The sequence below is a fragment of the Dipodomys spectabilis genome, unplaced genomic scaffold (assembly GCF_019054845.1).
Source record: "Dipodomys spectabilis isolate Male_0828 unplaced genomic scaffold, ASM1905484v1 ptg000054l, whole genome shotgun sequence".
NCBI lineage: Eukaryota > Metazoa > Chordata > Mammalia > Rodentia > Heteromyidae > Dipodomys > Dipodomys spectabilis.
Window position 1 is genome coordinate 30,232,556 of NW_024870731.1, and position 16,558 is coordinate 30,249,113.

The window sequence follows — 16,558 nt, forward strand, 5'->3', positions numbered from 1 at the left end:
TACACAATGGAATTCTATGCTTTTATCAGAAAGAATGACACTGCATTCTTTGTAAGGAAATGGAAAGACTAGGTAAAAATTACATTAAGTGAAGTAAGCCAGCCCCAAAGAAACATAGCTTGCATGGTTTTCCCTCATTTGTTGTAACTAGAATGTGTCTATTAATCTACAAGTAAACACACAAGGTGATAAAAGACAAAAATTACACTTGGACATAAATGGGACTTTAAACATTCACACAATGAGACCTAAGAAGGCTATTCTTAGGGGATGATCACAAAGGTTCAGTAGCTATGGAAATATGATCATATAAAATGAAGTATATTGAAATGAACTCCAAAAAGTGGAAAAAAAAGTTTTTTGTTGTTTTTCTTTTCCTCCTGTGTTGCTGTTTTTGATTTCTGTACCTTCTGTCTTATATGTAAGTTTTATCTGTTTGGGTAAGGAGGCGCACAGGAATGGCCTGACAGAGGGAGAGCAGATGCAGCAATGATACTTACCAGACACTATGTTGAAAATGAACTATACGAACTGTAGGGGAGGAGGGTTCCAGGGAAAAACTGGGAGAAAAGGAGGGGAGAAGGGACACTGTTCAGAAAGAACCGTACTGCCAGGCAGTACATCACGCCTGTAATCCGAGCTACTCAGGAGGCTGAGATCTGAGGATTGTGGTTCAGAGCCAGCCTGGGAAAGAAAGTCCATGAGACTCTTATCTCCAGTGAACCACCAGAAAACCAGAAGTGGAGCTGTGGCTCAAGTGGTAGAGCGCTCACCTTGAGCTGAAGAGCTCAGGGACAGCGCCCAGGCCAAGTTTAAGCCCCATGACAGATGAAAAAAAGAGAAACATACTCTCTACCTGACTTATAACTAACTGTAACCCCTCTGTACATCACCTTCACAATAACAATAAGATAAAAAATATATGCTGGATTAAAAAATAAAATAAATGTAAAAAAATGCACTAGACTAGTGAATGAATGAATGAATGAATGAATGGTGAGCAAATAATCAGAATCTGAATGACTAAGATCCTGGGCTGGATATTTCCTATTACTGGAGAAGAATTTTCTTTAAAAAGTCAATCTAATTCAAATCTAATGACAGTGAGTACTGATTGCATGGTTTTATATCTGTTCAGTTTGAAGATAAACTCTTAAGCACAGAGAGGTGAAGTTCCTTGCCCTGGATGCACAGCTTGTCAATGCCATGTGTCATTGTTCTGACCTTCAAATTGTGTGTCATAAGGAGAGGCAGCCAGCCATATTTTCTAACTCTGTAAGGAAGCTTCGGTGTGCTGAGTCTGAAGGAGCTACATAAATATTTGATAATGTTGATGCTGTCATGTCTGCATTTTGTAGTGTGTGTGTGTGTGTGTGTGTGTGTGTGTGTGTGTGTGTGTGTGTGTGTGAACATGGTTTGCTGCTTTTCTTTCTTGTATACCAGTGCATTCAGAATAGGATTGGGTGACACAGCCTGAAGGTGTGTGTGTCCTACTTGATGGGGCTCAGTGTTAGAAGCAGTTTGTGTTTTACCTCCACCAGGATGAGACTAATGAGCAAGTCCTCCATGTGTTCTTGGGGTCTAGGGGTCTCGGGAGCTTTGCGCGCCTCTTAGCCTGTCAGCAGAAGGTCGTGCTCACTTCCCAAGGTCCAAAGATGCCCAGGCACGGATGCAAAGCAGCAAAAGCTGTACAGAGTCCATGCCAAAAGATCTCCCCAAATGAGGAGGGGCCGGAGCTATCCCCTGCAACGCTCCCACCCCGAATTCTGTGAGTCCATTAAATGTTAAAAAGCCACCCGTGTGTGAAATTGCCTCTCCTTTCAAGTTCTCTAGTAATGCACAGCCCCTGCAAGCCTGAACTGGTGCCCAAGTTGGGGTAAGGCTAAGTCAGCATCCCCAGTGTTGCCCAGCTGCTGGGTGGGTGGATCTCTGCCTGCTGGGCCTGGGTCCTGGGTCCTGCCTGTATGCAGAAGGAGGCAGCAGTTTGTCCTGCAGGTGCTGTAGGTACTGGATTATACAGGTCTGCTGTTGCAGACAGATACCAGGCACCGCTGTAGCGTGGAGCTGTGTTTGGATTGGAGTTTCCAGGGCCTTATCAGAGCCACCCCTAGTGACACAGCCTGTGCCAGAACTAACTTTGACTTTCACTCTTCGCCAAGGGCTCGCAGAACACCTTAAAGGAAAAAAGATGGAGGCGCTTAGATTTCAGATGTTCATGCCATGCTCCTTTGAAAGCTTGTATCTGTAAGTCAAGTTTTATTCTGGACATAATCTTGGGACCACTTAACAGGAACATTTTGTTTTGTTTTGTTTTGTTTTCTGAGGGGGAGGACAGAGGAGGAATTATAAATACTGACTTACTGAATACAGAGGGAATGATAAAGACTGGAGCTGTTACTTGGTGTCTGGCTTTAATCAGTCCCTGCATAACCTCTGATGGGTGGATGGGAGAAGGGTATCAACTACTTTGGGAAATGGCACCCTGAATGCCAGTCCTTTGTCTTTGCTCTCTCATTTAAAATTGAATATTGGTCTTAAATGAACAATGACAAGAAAATCTAGCTGCTTGAAAAATCTGTAAGAGCAGAGCCTGATTTATGATTACAAGCGAGACTGCAACCCAGTTCTGAATGAAAAACAGAAAAGAATTTTCTTTTGGGAAATAGTATGCTTGCTAGTAACATTTGTCAATACTATTCCATTGTAAACACTTTGGATTCTCTGTCTGTCTGTCTGTCTGTCTGTCTTTCCAGCAGTGATATCAGTTCCATTGATAAACGTCTCATTTGCAGTTTTTGCATATTGATATTTTTCTTTTTTAAGGGAAATCTGTCTGGCATAGAAATGTAGGACAGGTTTGAAATTGGCAGTTTGAAAGCAATACTAAAGTCGGGGCGTACTAAGTGAATAACAGCTTCCCCCTCTTCCGTTAGCATTTACTTGTGCTGGTAGTCGATAAGATTCCAAAACCAGTATGAAAAGCTAGGCTCCTAAGTGAATAAGCATTCAAGCAAATCAACTTATGCAAATCCACCTCTGGAGCTTAATAATTATTTACTGAGCATTCTTGGGTCATGAGAGAGGTTCTGATTAAGTGAGGGAGGCATTCTGCCCAGCAGCTTGTGAAGGTGTGCGAAAGCCGGCAGGAAGAATGGAAAAATACTAGATGTAGCATAACTATTTTTAGAATTGGATTCTTGAAAAAAAATTCCCCATCAATTGAAATATGGGTGAAAGTCCATTATTTTCAGCAGCTACATCCTTAAAAGGTCTTAGAAAAGGTAGTTTTAAAAATGCATTCTAATTCCTAGCACTTGTGTTGCTGCCGAGTTACATTTGTGGCTGCTTTAGATTTTTATTTTCATTCTGTGTATCATAAAAACAATTTGATTACTCACCTCTAAGATGATAGGCTACTTTATGAACAAAGTATATATAGTTATATAGTTAAGATATCATTATGCCAGGAACTGTATAAATTTCTGCCTTACAAATCATGTACTAGCTGGGGAGATGATGTCTGTTCTTCATGATTCATGCACTACAAGAGTATACATAACTGTGGGTGCGTGTGTGTGTGTGTGTGTGTGTGTGCGTGTATGTGTGTGTGCACGCACATGTGTACTGGGGTTTGAACTCATGGTCTAGGTGCTGTCGCTTAGCTTTTTTGCTCAAGGCTAGCACTCTACCACTTGAAGCACAGCTCTACTTCTGGCCTTTTGCTAGTTAAATGGAGATGAGAATCTCATGTAATTTCCTTCCTTGCCTGGCTTCAAGAGGAGAGATCCTTATATCTCAGCCTCCTGAGCAGCTCAGATTACAGTTGTAAACCATTGGTTCCCTGCCTCGTGCTTTTTTTGTTTTTGTTTTAAATTAAATAAAGCAAGTTAGTGGATGATACCACTGGATGAAATTTACCCATTCTGATATAGCAAATTTCCATAGTTAAATTTTTACCCAAATCAATTCTTAATTATGTTGCCTAGTTAATAAAATACCTGCATAGGAGCTTGCTTCCCTTATAAACTCTCCAAATTAAATTCCTAGCCAGCATCTTGGACAAAACTTGTACACTAAATGGTTGCCTGTGAACTTTTCTTAGGCATGTTCATTGAGGAAGGCACCAACTGTGAATTAGTTGTATAATAATTTCCTCTAGGAAACCAAAAAGACATTATAGCAGAAAGCAACATTTTATAATGTTGGATTTCGCGCCAGTTTTTAACTAGTTTTTCAATATTAAGACGTTCAGTGGATAATCTTTTAAAACTAAATCTGTATAGCTGACTTTATTGTTCAGTTTTGATTTATTGTCCACATTGTTTATGGCCTTCATTCTAAGCCTCTTGTATGAATACATTTAATTCTTACAATTGCCTTTTGACAAGCTGCATTTCCTATTCACATTATGCAGATGGGGACACTAAAGCATGAGTATGTGGAAATCCCACCCAAGTCATACAACTAAGAAATGATAGAGCGAGGATTTCAAGCCAGGCATTCTGATCTCTTATCTGTGTGACATACAATTATTTTCCCATGAAGTACTAAGTTTTGTATTGGAGAAGTTTCTCCCATCTTGTTTTCTGAATTACTAATTAATAACGTCGTTGAGGTTGAGGAATTATGATTAAGTCTGGTTGCTACAGTATTTTTTTCTGTCAAATAAATCTCCAAAGTTTAGCATAAAGATAATTGCTTGGGTTGGGAATGTGGCTTAGTGGCAGAATGCTTGCCTAGCATGCGTGAAACTCTGAGCTTGATTCCTCAGTACCACATAAATAGTAAAAGCCAGAAGTGGTGCTGTGGCTCAGGTGGTAGAGTGCTAACCTTGAGAAAAAGCCTTGAGAAAAAGCTCAGGGACAGTGCCCAGGCCCTCAGTTCAAGCCCCAGGACTGGCAAAAATAAAATAATTGCTTTACCTGGAAAGACATGTACTGTCAGTTTCTACAGCCAAAGGATGGATGTACCCATTAGCCAAGTATGGCTTGCGTTTCCAGTATAACTGGATAAGATGGGGGAGAGAGGAGCTGCTTCATTAAAGTGGAACCAGGGCATTTTCCCAAATAACTAGGATAGTCTGCTGGGCAGGCATGCATGCCATGTAATCATGTAAGCCATGGCTGCCGTTTGTAAGAGTGCCCCTTCAGTGCGGGCAGGTGCAAATGTAAACTGCTCCTTACTTCATGGTAGGTACTTTGGTGTGGATTTCAACACAGCATAACCAACTTGGCATTTGGTAGGTATTTCATGCAGCAACTGTAACATGGTGATACACTAAAACATTTTGACTCTTCTACAACCCGTTCACATCTTGTTTAGATAAGCAGAGGTGCTTGTCCTGCCCCAGAGGCAAGCACCAATCCTTAGACTTGAACTCAGGGCCTGGGCACTGTTCCTGAGCTTCTTTTGCTCAAGGTACACTTGAGCCACAGCATCACGTTTGGTCCTTTCTTGTTTATGTGGTACTGGGGAATTGAACTCAGGTCTTCGTGCATGCTAGGCAAGTGCTCTACCACTAAGCCACATTCCCAACCCCTTTAAAATGTTTTCTTCCAGTTGCTTTCTCACTCAAGTCTAAATTCTGAAGTCTAAATTAGTTTCCTCCCCACTTTCTCCCCGCCCCTCTCCCCCCAGTCTGGGAGTTTAAAATGTGTTATTTTGAAAACTACCTTAGTGCTCTATTACTTCTACCTTATAAGAGGTGATAATATTTAGGGCCTTTTTAAGAAACAGCAGCTGGATGTGAATGGGATTCCATTGCTGTGGACAGAATCAAAAAGAATCAAGAGTGTGGTTCAGTGGAAGGAAGTTTGATCTGAAAGACAGAAAATTGACTGTGGGGCACTTCAACTCTGTTTTCTACTCTTTCAGTGGTCTGGCTCTCAGAGGCAAGTTCCTTGAAAGAAGCAGAGTGTTTTAAGAGGGTGCTAACTCACTGTGGCATCTTGGAAAATGGAGATTGGTTGTGGTTTAAAAAAAAAATAGAGGAAATGGCAAAATCCACATTTTAGTCAAAAATACTTCCTAGGAACAGATTGACATCCCTCTTTGAAGTTGGCAGAAGTGGGAAATACTTGAGGAGTGGTAAAAATACCAGGTTAACATAATCTGGTGATGAAAATGGTTTGGGAGAAAATTGTTCCAATGTTACAGAAGTCTCTAAACATATTTGATCACCCTTTTTCATGAAGTATTTTTCAGTCTCTCCCATCAAAACCTTCTATTTGTTATCTGTGTTTGTGTATGTATATGTGTGTTTACAAATTTGTATAATAAATACCTATGTTTCTGTAGTGTTACACATATAAGCATGTACTAAAATAGACAATGAAAATGATTATATAAGATTTACAAAGACATGGTTAGATTCTTTTTCCTTTACCCCCAAGATATCGTATTTTGTATGTTCTTTCAGCAAATGTTAATATGCTGAGAGTCTTATTGAGGTTCTCTTTTATTTTAATCTAAGAAATGACTGAGATTACTCTTCTCTGGTACATGCTGAAGGTCCAGCTTACAGAACATGGTGTCCCAAGGAGATCAGGATTCTCCACATTTTATTAACTAGCTGGAGAGTTAAGGTTCAAAAGAAAAAATCTGAGCTTTTAATTTCTGTGTCACTGGTAGCTGCTCAGTTTTTAGAATGTTTTTCCCTTTTGTACAGTTAAGGATACAAATCTCCAGTGCTGTCTAGTTGGGAGACATGATGTCCCTAATGTCTAACCACATCTAGCCTTTGGGAAGCATATTGGTTATAGAAAAACAAGAACAAGGGGGTGAAAGTCATGCTGCCTTTTGCAAGCCTTTTTGTTTCCTTTGTACTGGAAGCCTAGAACATTTTTGAATGTAAAGTTTCAAAGAAAAAAAATCCAAACAAAAAAGCTGTAATCCTAAAGATTATCATTCCTTTTCTTGTCCACTAAGCCCCAAATTTAGTGAGGACACAAGTGCTAAAGATCTGTGTTTGACTCCAGTGTGAAACCTGTTCTCTCCCATGGGAGCATGGGTATTTCTCCCAGCTATTAAAAGCATTGTAACAAGGGACAACATAGCTTCTTCCTGGTATTTGTTTCCTCTGTTCATCTTAAAAAGTTCCCACCTGGAAGGAATGGAAAGATGGAGGAACTAATCACTCTAAAACTTGAGACACCAGGACTAGGGTGAAAAATAAACCCTCCTTGCCAGCTGGGCAATGGTGGCTGTTGCCTGTAACCCTAGCTATTTAGAAGGCAGAGATTTTAGGATCTCAATTCAAAGCCAGAACAAAACCAAGAGAGTCTTATCTCCTGTTCACCAGCAAAAAAACAGAGGTGGGAGAGTATGGCTCAGGTGGAAGAGCACCAGCCTCTAGTGAAAATGCCAAGTGAGAACATGTACTGAGTTCAAGCCTCAGTAACAACATTAAAGAATCAAAGCAAACAACAACAAAGTCACTAACTCTGACTTGGTATCTGGAGGCATTTTGAAAATACTATTAAGAGTTCCTTTTTGCTGGTAGAACAGACTGGGTAGGGCCAGTTTCTGTCCAGTCTACTTATTAATTCCTTTTGTTTATAACAAAATAGTTGTACTATAAACATCAAGGTTCATCGGCAGTTTCTGGATGGATGTCTGGTTTCATGGCCCATTTGACAACACGGGGTAGTATTTCCTCCCATCACATCCACCTGGGAATCTGCTATCAGGGACTGTCAGGATATGGCCAGGCTCCCTGGAAATGGACAATGGAATGTGAATTTCCATGGACTTAGAGGAATGTTTTTTGTTCTGAGAGTCATAGGTGTGGGTTCATGTTCCAGCACTCCTGAGGAACAGATCTGTACTCTTGAATGTTTTACTCTTAGCTTTCAAACATGGCCAAGTATCAGTATCAGCTGCAGAATCTTTGTAGACAAACTGGTTCCTGGGTTTTGTCTATAATAAAATTAGAATGTTCAGCAATGGAAATGGGGACATTTACTCTTGACAGTACCCTCAGCTGATGTTGTGACGATCAGCCTTTTGCATTTTGGAAACTCCCCCTCCTGCCTTCGTCTTGCAAGCGCTGTGGTTACAGGAACGTGCCACAGTGCCTTGCTGCTGTAACTTGCCTAGCTGTGGGATAATGTTCTTACCTGAATGTGAAGTGAATACTACTGGGTCTTCCTGTGTCTCTGCCCCATGTGAACTCCAGCCACAGGGTCACATGAGGATAAGTAAATGATTCCTGAATGCAAGTAAACAACCGAGTCTGAGCTCCACCAACCAAATGGTTATCATGAAGATTACATTTTTCCTAGAAAAATTTCATGGCTCATATGAGAGAAATGCGAATGGAATTATCTTTTCTGTCTGTCCCTGTAGAACTTGGTGAAGTTCTCACAATTAAGCAGGGATTGCTTAAACTCGATGAGACAAACCTTGTATGCTTCCACCATGAACTTAGGCTTATAAAAGATTGTGCTTTTTTTTTGTATAAAAATGGTATAACACTCTTATAGCTTAATATTACAATTTTTACCATGTTTTTCCCCCCAGTCATCATGTTAAGCTTCTTATGTCTACTACAAATTTCACTCCTGGGCAAGGTATTAAACATGCTCTGAGTAAGAAAAGCCATAGTGTAAGGAATGATATGAATTGATGAGGCCACAGTTACAGGTAAGTGTGTGGCAGAGCCCAAGAATTGAAGAGAGGAAACATCTTCTAGAGTCCCAAGTGACTGGATTCCTGACAACCAGCACTGATTCTTGGTCTTATAAAGAGGCATTGACAAAGGTCAGTGGTGGTCAGGCAGATGGTCGGTGGTGAGATGTTGGGATATGGGACCTAGAGGAATTTCTGATTCTTACAAGTGGTTGATAAAGTCAGTAGAGTAAACTATTTGGATTGAGGAATGCAACAGAATTCAGAGTCCCTGTCCAATGTACCTGTAACATTGTAGAGAAGGAAGATACTCCAAAGGTTCAAAATAATCAGCCATAGGGGTAGGAACTCCGATCGTATGTCATTTGGTGCATATGCTGCTTTTCAGTCATTTTACTGATCACCTTAGTTTAGGTAACATTTTGGCTCACTCCAAAGTGGAGGTGGGTTTTGGAGATGCCCAAAGATGTCAAGTGGCTGGTCATTCCTCAGCAGTGACTGAGCTAGAACTTGAGACCATTCAATGATGTCTTTCTTGAGTCAACATGGAACAATTCCCATTGTCAAGGAGAGGTATTTGGCTCTGGAAGTGGCACTAAAGGCATTTGCCTCTGTGATAGTTGTCTTTCCTTTCTGATGGAGGCAGATTTCCTTTCCCAAATGGAACTAGATCAGAGTCCAAACATTGGAGACAATTGACTTAATGTTAAGACATCTCCTAAGAAATAATGTGACCATGACTTTCAACTGTTAAATCCCAGGTATTCCCAGCACCTGGCAATGACTGTCTGTTGGATAAATGACCTTTACATAATCTGATTAAAAGATTCAGACTCATGGAATTAGGATTTTCTAGCCAGGGCTGAGATTCATGGGCTCAAGGATGAGCAGTTCACTTTTAAAATTAACTACATTTGGACATCTCTCCTTAGGAGTCACCAGATCCTCCTCGCTGCTAAAGTAACCATTATAGTCAACCTGGATAATTCTCACAGAAATCTCAATTCGCGTTTAAAACAGTGTGTTCGTTTGTTCTGCTAGTGTGGTGAAATGTAGATACCTTCATTTAGGTCTGTGATGTGATAATTGCAAATTCCATTATTTCTAAGAGAAAGGTATGTTAAAAATGATGGAGGGAAAGGCTGAAGGTGTATGACTCGACAACTTGGAAATATTCAGCAGGCTGTATTTGTGCAATGAAGCAACTCCAATGTTTTCTTTATTAAAACATTGTCAATACGCTGAGCCTTGTTATACTTACATGGATATAAAATATACTTGCTCTATTTTCTTTAGTAGGTCTTTTAGGTATTTGTGTTGGTTTATTTTATAAATGTATCTTTTTTCCCCCAGGAAAGATACAGAAAATGCTTTAAGTGCTTTTTTGATTGACTTTCAAGTATGAAGCCTTGGTGTAGTTGATAGTAGTTTAATTTGTTTCAGGAATGCTTTACTGTTAATTGAAAGGATTTTTCCTCCCCAGTATCACGGCCAGTGACTTGTCTTGTGCAGCTAATTAGTGCGATTATTCCGCAGCTGCATTTGCTATCGTACAAAGGTTTGCTTCTGTTTTTATCAAAAGGATCAGTCTCTCCAGGAATGTTTGGACCTGACAGGCTTTGAATAGTAAGACCACTTATTTATTTTAAAATAGCCATTCCTCCCCACCCCCTTCATCCTTGGCTTAAGAAAGTACCTGTGAGCTTTGAACACATACTCAAAAGTAAGAAAGTCCATTTTCTTCTGATGCTCTTTTAGTAGATGTTTAGCAAGTAAATAGATTATTTTCCTTGAGTAGATTAGTGGCTAGAGAGTGTTCTTATTGTGCGGATCAGTACGTGGCATTAAAGTAATAAATGAAGTATTACCTCTGGTCACTGCATGTGTAGGAGATGTAGGGGAGAAAAAAACTAAGGGAAAGATGGTTTAATCCTAAAGTTTTTGGAGATATGGAAGTTATAAGAAGTGATGTACCCAATGTAGTTACAGTGTACCTTCTTATTGTCAGAATATTGTCTGTGAATGATCCAGGCTTGTTGCTTCTGCCCAAGGCTTTGATTACCTGAGCCATTTCTTCATGTCCGGATAGTGTCTATTTGCATATATTCTGCCACTGAAAACAATAAGGCTTTATTATAAATTCACCTATAATTGCACTCCCCTATGGCTCTCACCATCTTTTATGCCTTTATTAGTCATTTTGTGTTTTTATACACATATACTGCCATGTACATTGTGAATCAACTTGAAAATGCGCCTTTTAGTCTTATTTTATAATTTATCCCAATTGCATGCATTTCCTATTATGCTGTAGAGTTGTGCAGTTTTTTTAAAATTGTTCTTTATGGAATTCATGTGTCAGAATTTACTTAACAATTCTTATAGTATGTGACAAATTGAAGTGATTCGGAATGTTTTGCTATTTGTAAAGAGCTTTGTAATATAAAACTTTCCACATTTTGAATTATTTACACAGGAAGATTGTCCATTCACAAAATGTCTAAATCAAATTGAAAAAAATTATATAGCTTTTTGATATTTTCTGTAAGGTATTTTAATATATACCAACAATGAATCAGAGTAACATTATCATGCTTTTTTTGTTGTTGTGAACTTTTAATAAAATCGAATCCTATGTTCAGTGCTGTTTTGCATCTAGCTTTTAGAACTTTTGTGTTGTTTTAGACTCATCAACAAATACGTTTATATACCTTTGCTATTATATAGAATACAGAGAATTATATAAATGTATTTTAATTTTCTGAACCAAGTAACTGTGGTGAAAAATAAGAGAACTTGGAGTATAATTGTTACTGTGTGATTTTGCTGGGACTGTGTGAGACTGAAATGTAAACTGTCTCCTGTTCTGTCACCTGCAGAGTCTGAAGGTAGCAGCCAAAGACAGTCAATGGCCACAACACTCCATTGGCATTTGTAGTTAGGGAGTGGCAGTGTTGGGTGTGTTCTCAAGGAAGTAAAATTAAGACTCACTTCCACTAAGGCATGAGTGATTCAAGGGTGAATATGGTTTCAAATATTCTTCTTTTCCCCGTTTCCAGATATGAAGGTTTTACGGTAGCCGTCTTGAGTATAAACTTGAAAAATGATATTGTGAGAAATCAAACAACTGTTCTAGAGTAGAAAATAACAGTAGATATTTATTGGGGCAACAATACATATTGCTCATTATATAGGGGATTTATGTACATTGTTTTATTTAATCTGCACCAAAATCCTAGGAAGTAGGACATTAAAATATCGGTGATGTAATAGAAATGTGAAAGAAAGGAAAAAAAAAAACCTCACATGCAATTTTATATGATTCCTAGTACGGTAACCGAGGCGCAGAGGTCAGTTACTTGATGCTGTCATATAGCTGGCAAGATAAGCAACCAAAAGCTCTATATGAGAAAAATTAGGATGCTTTGATTCTTTATTTGTGACTAATGCTTAAGCTAGTTAGACAGTTTTGGGTGTCTTAAGTCCCCACAAATGGCCTTCCCAAAATTTCACAACAGTCATATCCATGGTTATGCCAAGAGGAATTGGGAGCAGAGTGTTCAGAGAAAATCAGGAGGGGAGGGCTGGGCTGTCAGGCCAGCTTGTCTTCTTCCCTTGCCCAAAGACTCAGGTCAAATTCAGTGTTAGCATTCAGGTTCAAAGGCTTGAGTCAGCAATTCAACAAAGAATTATACTAGATTCTTAAGAATGTTTCCCCATGAAAACCCTGAACTTTTCTTTAAATAATTCCTACTTCGTAAACATGTTAGACCTCGCCAAGGAGTTCAGATGACCAGCAAAGAGGGACTATTGATTCCATTCAATTCTTTTTAAAAAAGCAAACCAAGTAATTTTAAATTTGGAAGCCTGGTGCCATGAAGATGCATGGCTTCCTGGTCCTGCATAGGCATTGCTATCATTGGTGGCAATGATTAGGTGATATGCTCTACAGAACGTCAAACAACAAGAGAACACACTTTGATAATGCGTGCCCAGATGCAGTCAGGCTGACTTATTTTAACTCAACTATGAATGACTAAAATCCTGACACCTCTTGATTTTCATTTACGTTGGAGTACTGTTCGGCACTCATCCTGATTTTTTCCTGCAATCTCATTTCCTAGCGTGGTGCCATTGAGGGTACCCCAATATGCAAACAGAAGGTCTCATTAGGACACTGAATGTTGTGTGCATTCTGGTTTTCCCACAGCAGTTCCGCGGAGCATCCTGGGGCCTCCAAGCCTCCGATAAGCTCCTCCAGCATGACATCACGCATCTTGCTACGCCAACAACTCATGCGTGAGCAGATGCAGGAGCAGGAGCGCAGAGAGCAGCAGCAGAAGCTGCAGGCCGCCCAGTTCATGCAACAGAGAGTGCCCGTGAGCCAGACACCAGCCATAAACGTCAGCGTGCCCACCACCCTTCCTTCTGCCCCGCAGGTGCCCATGGAAGTCCTTAAGGTAAGTGAGCATGGCTCTGTGGTTGGCTGGAGCCTGTTGTGTCTTTTTCTAGGTTTCTAAATTCATCTGAATGAAGATTTGGCTCATAAATCCCTGATCCACAAGTAACATGTTTATTGGGTCTAGATTTTAACATTTATCTGATTGTATATTGGGCCCATCAGTCTCTTATCTATTAGTGTCATCCCTAGTGCTTTGGACATGAATTTGTATTTCAAAAGTAGGATACAAACCAACTGTGTGTAGTAGTAACTCTCAATAAATGGTAGAAACAGGACAATTCTCAATGAAGAGCCTAAAGTAAAAACAGGTGTTTATTATAATGACAACTTTCCATGTTTTTCTTTTGGAAGAATTTCAAGATGTGAAGGTTATCAGAAATGGGCCTTTTCTGATAACATATGTATATATATTTAAAGATCACCCCATGACTGGACTTCAACTTTTTCTTCTTCTTTGTTTTCTTTTTAGTTAGTAAATCGTGTTAACTGTAAAAGCTGACTCTTGTAGTAAGTTTCTTCAGATACAAAAGTGTAGAAAAGTGTTGTGTGCCTTAATAACCAGACAGCATAATCCTTTTACTGACGTGAGTTGTCCGCTTTGAGTTTCTTTGATTTCTTGCTAGAGTAGAAACTGCAGGAGCTTGTTAGCATTATTCTTTTGGGGACATATAGCTTCCTAATTACTAGAGAAAGTTGTAACACATCTAAAAATAGAATATGTCACATATGTGTCTTCTTCACATCAGGGGATACTTCTTGTTTCAGAAAGAACCTTTCAGTTCTTAAATTTGACTTTGCTCAGGGAAAGTTAAAAGTAAAGGAACTTCCTTGCTTTTATTATTATTTTTTAAAAATTTGTACCCATTCATCTAATTGATTCATTATGAAGAAGTGCTACTGTTCATTACAATGTGAACTTTACATGCCAGTGATTCATGTTGATCTTTGCATTCATTTCTGTTCTCAAAAGAAAGAGTCTCTTCTACTTAAAATTTATGATTAAAGCAAATAGAAAGATGATGTGTTATAATCAGGAAGTAGTATGTAATCCTTAACAGGAAGTGGGAAAGGAAGCCTTCACAAACAACCTTAAAGTCAGAATTTATTTGCAAAGATTCTTTTAAAATGCAGTGACATGATAATGGAGCTCTTGGTAGAGAAACTAACTGAAATTGTTAGGACAATCGCTATCTTAATGGTTTATCAAAAAGCTTTTACTCAGACATGATTGTTTAAAATTTTGAATATTGCCACAATTAATAGATGTTTTCCTATTCTTTCAGTTGCTCCCAAGTAAAAGCAAAGTTTTCGCTTTTGAATAGATTAACATCAAACCTTTTTTGGGGGAGGTAAAAACTTATGATTACTAAGTTTTTATAAATCTAATATTTAAGTTGGTTCATAGTTTGTATGACTAATAATCGTTTTGTGTATATCATAAGTTAGTTAAACTTGTATGAGTTAAATGATGAAATGTGGAGAACTGTCTATTTTATTCTATCTAAATCTAAAGAAATTTGTTAGAAGTGATAATAGATTGGGCTAGTAGTGGTTTATATCCAATTTGAAGATGATAATTTGCTTTTGATGTTAGTGTATTAACTTGAAATAAATTCTCCTATGAGGCGGTTACATGTGATGGTAGAGAAATTACTCAGATACAGATGTGAAAAACACCAGTTCCGTATCATCTCATAAATCAACATGATTTTAAAATAGTTAAGATACATTATTTTAAAACAATTGTTAAAATACATTACATAATTGAGTGATCCATCCACTTTTCCTTATATGTTCTATGTGCTCTGGTAACACATTGGATTAAACTACAACATCCTATTTAAGAAAACCAAAAATTGCCCCAAGTTCAAGAATAAATTATTAAAACTAGAAGACAATCCAAACAAAAATGAGTTAGTAATTAATATTTCATGCTGAGTTGGTTTTATCTTTAACTTTTCCATTTTTTTTCTCAGTTGTATAAATTACAAACTATAGTTGATAGTTACAAAAGCATGTCAAGTAAATACAAGATGCCTTGGGATAATAGTCTAGATAGGTTTGGTAAACAAAGGGCCAAATAAAAACAGATGATTTTTTATTCATATAAGGTGACAATCTAAGAAATTCTAATAAAAATATTAAGGACAATAAAAGTGCTTGCCTCAGATATTTAAAGATAGTGCTTCATAAAATTAGTTTACATATTTTCAGTAGTTTTATGTGTGAAAATGTGAGATAATTATTGTAGAAATTGACATAAGAGAATTGTGGTCTTTTTGCTTCCTATTTTGTACTTTTACATTGAGAATGTAATTTTAGGAAGCAAATGGCTAATAACAAAACAATTAATTTGCTTAAACTTATTGTATTTTTCTATGCTCATCCATTTTCAAAGAATGGCTGATACCCGCGTAGTCCTTTGAGTACATGGTATTATCTATTGTATTGAATATTTTCTCATAGGATAAGCCCAAGCCAATTCTGCATTTAAGTTTTAAAAGTTCAAATTGCTGAGACAGAACATAAGTACTTTGCTTCTCATTGGAGGCAAATATGTACAATTAGGCATCCTCAAATGGGCTAAAGAATCCTGTTAAATTTTTTCTTTTCCCATGATTTGTAAAATTTGAGAGAAGAAAGACTCTAGTTAATTTTAACAATACACAAACTTCAAGGTACCAACATTCTACTATCAGTGGGTTGAGTTTCTAGTTTTGAAAAGCTAAATTAGTGTTTTCAGGTTAATCCCTTTCTTTGGCAGTGAGACAGGAAGCTCAGTGAAGCATGTTTAAAAATTGTTGACATCTGGTAAATTTAGGAGTAGGTGGAATCCACATCATTTATTCCTGTAAGTTCATGAAGCCTTACAGAGTTTGCTGGTGGATTCTGTATTGATTTAATTAGTTTGTGGATGTGTTCTTCTTAATGATTTTTATATTGTGTGACAGGAAATGATAAATCTTACTGCTAAATGTCTACATATTAAAGATGTTTGCTCACTAGGTTTCTTGAGAACCAAGGTACTCAAGTATGATAATTCAAGGATGCTTCTTTGCCACAAATCTGACAATTGAAGTACATAATGCATTCTGTTATAGTAGTAAATATATTGTGCATTTAAAATTGGGAATTAATGAAAGAGTCATTACAAAGCATTTACAGAAATGGTTTCTTTTACTACCAGGTTGTGCTGGCATTGAGTCATACAAACTTGGAGGTTTGTAATTTGAATTAGCTTCTTTGAAACAAAAGCAGAGTAACTAGGACTCGACCTCACAGCCACGTCAGACTTCAAAGCTGATGGCTTTTCACGGTACAGCCTAGGAGTTAGCACTCATCCAGCATTGAGTGTCACTGGCTCAACTCTTTTTCAGTTGATTAATTCTTGAAGCATCTGAGTATTCTGATCTGGTAGTGACAAATACATCAAGATTTCTTTCCCCATTACCTTTCCTAATAGTTTAT

General features: G+C 38.2%; 1 protein-coding gene across 7 annotated transcripts in view; it reads left to right on the top strand.

Moving 5' to 3' along the window:
• Mitf (melanocyte inducing transcription factor) overlaps positions 1 to 16,558 on the top strand; it is a 221,059-nt gene that overhangs the window by 125,294 nt on the left and 79,207 nt on the right. For 2 of the 7 annotated variants that reach the window (XM_042680047.1, XM_042680049.1), the window contains exon 2: positions 12,839 to 13,088. In XM_042680047.1, the coding sequence (XP_042535981.1) occupies positions 12,839 to 13,088 (250 nt within the window). Of the gene's footprint in view, positions 1 to 2,094; positions 2,245 to 12,838; positions 13,089 to 16,558 lie in introns of those variants that run through there. The other 5 variants (XM_042680048.1, XM_042680050.1, XM_042680053.1 and 2 more) reach the window with 4 other exon arrangements.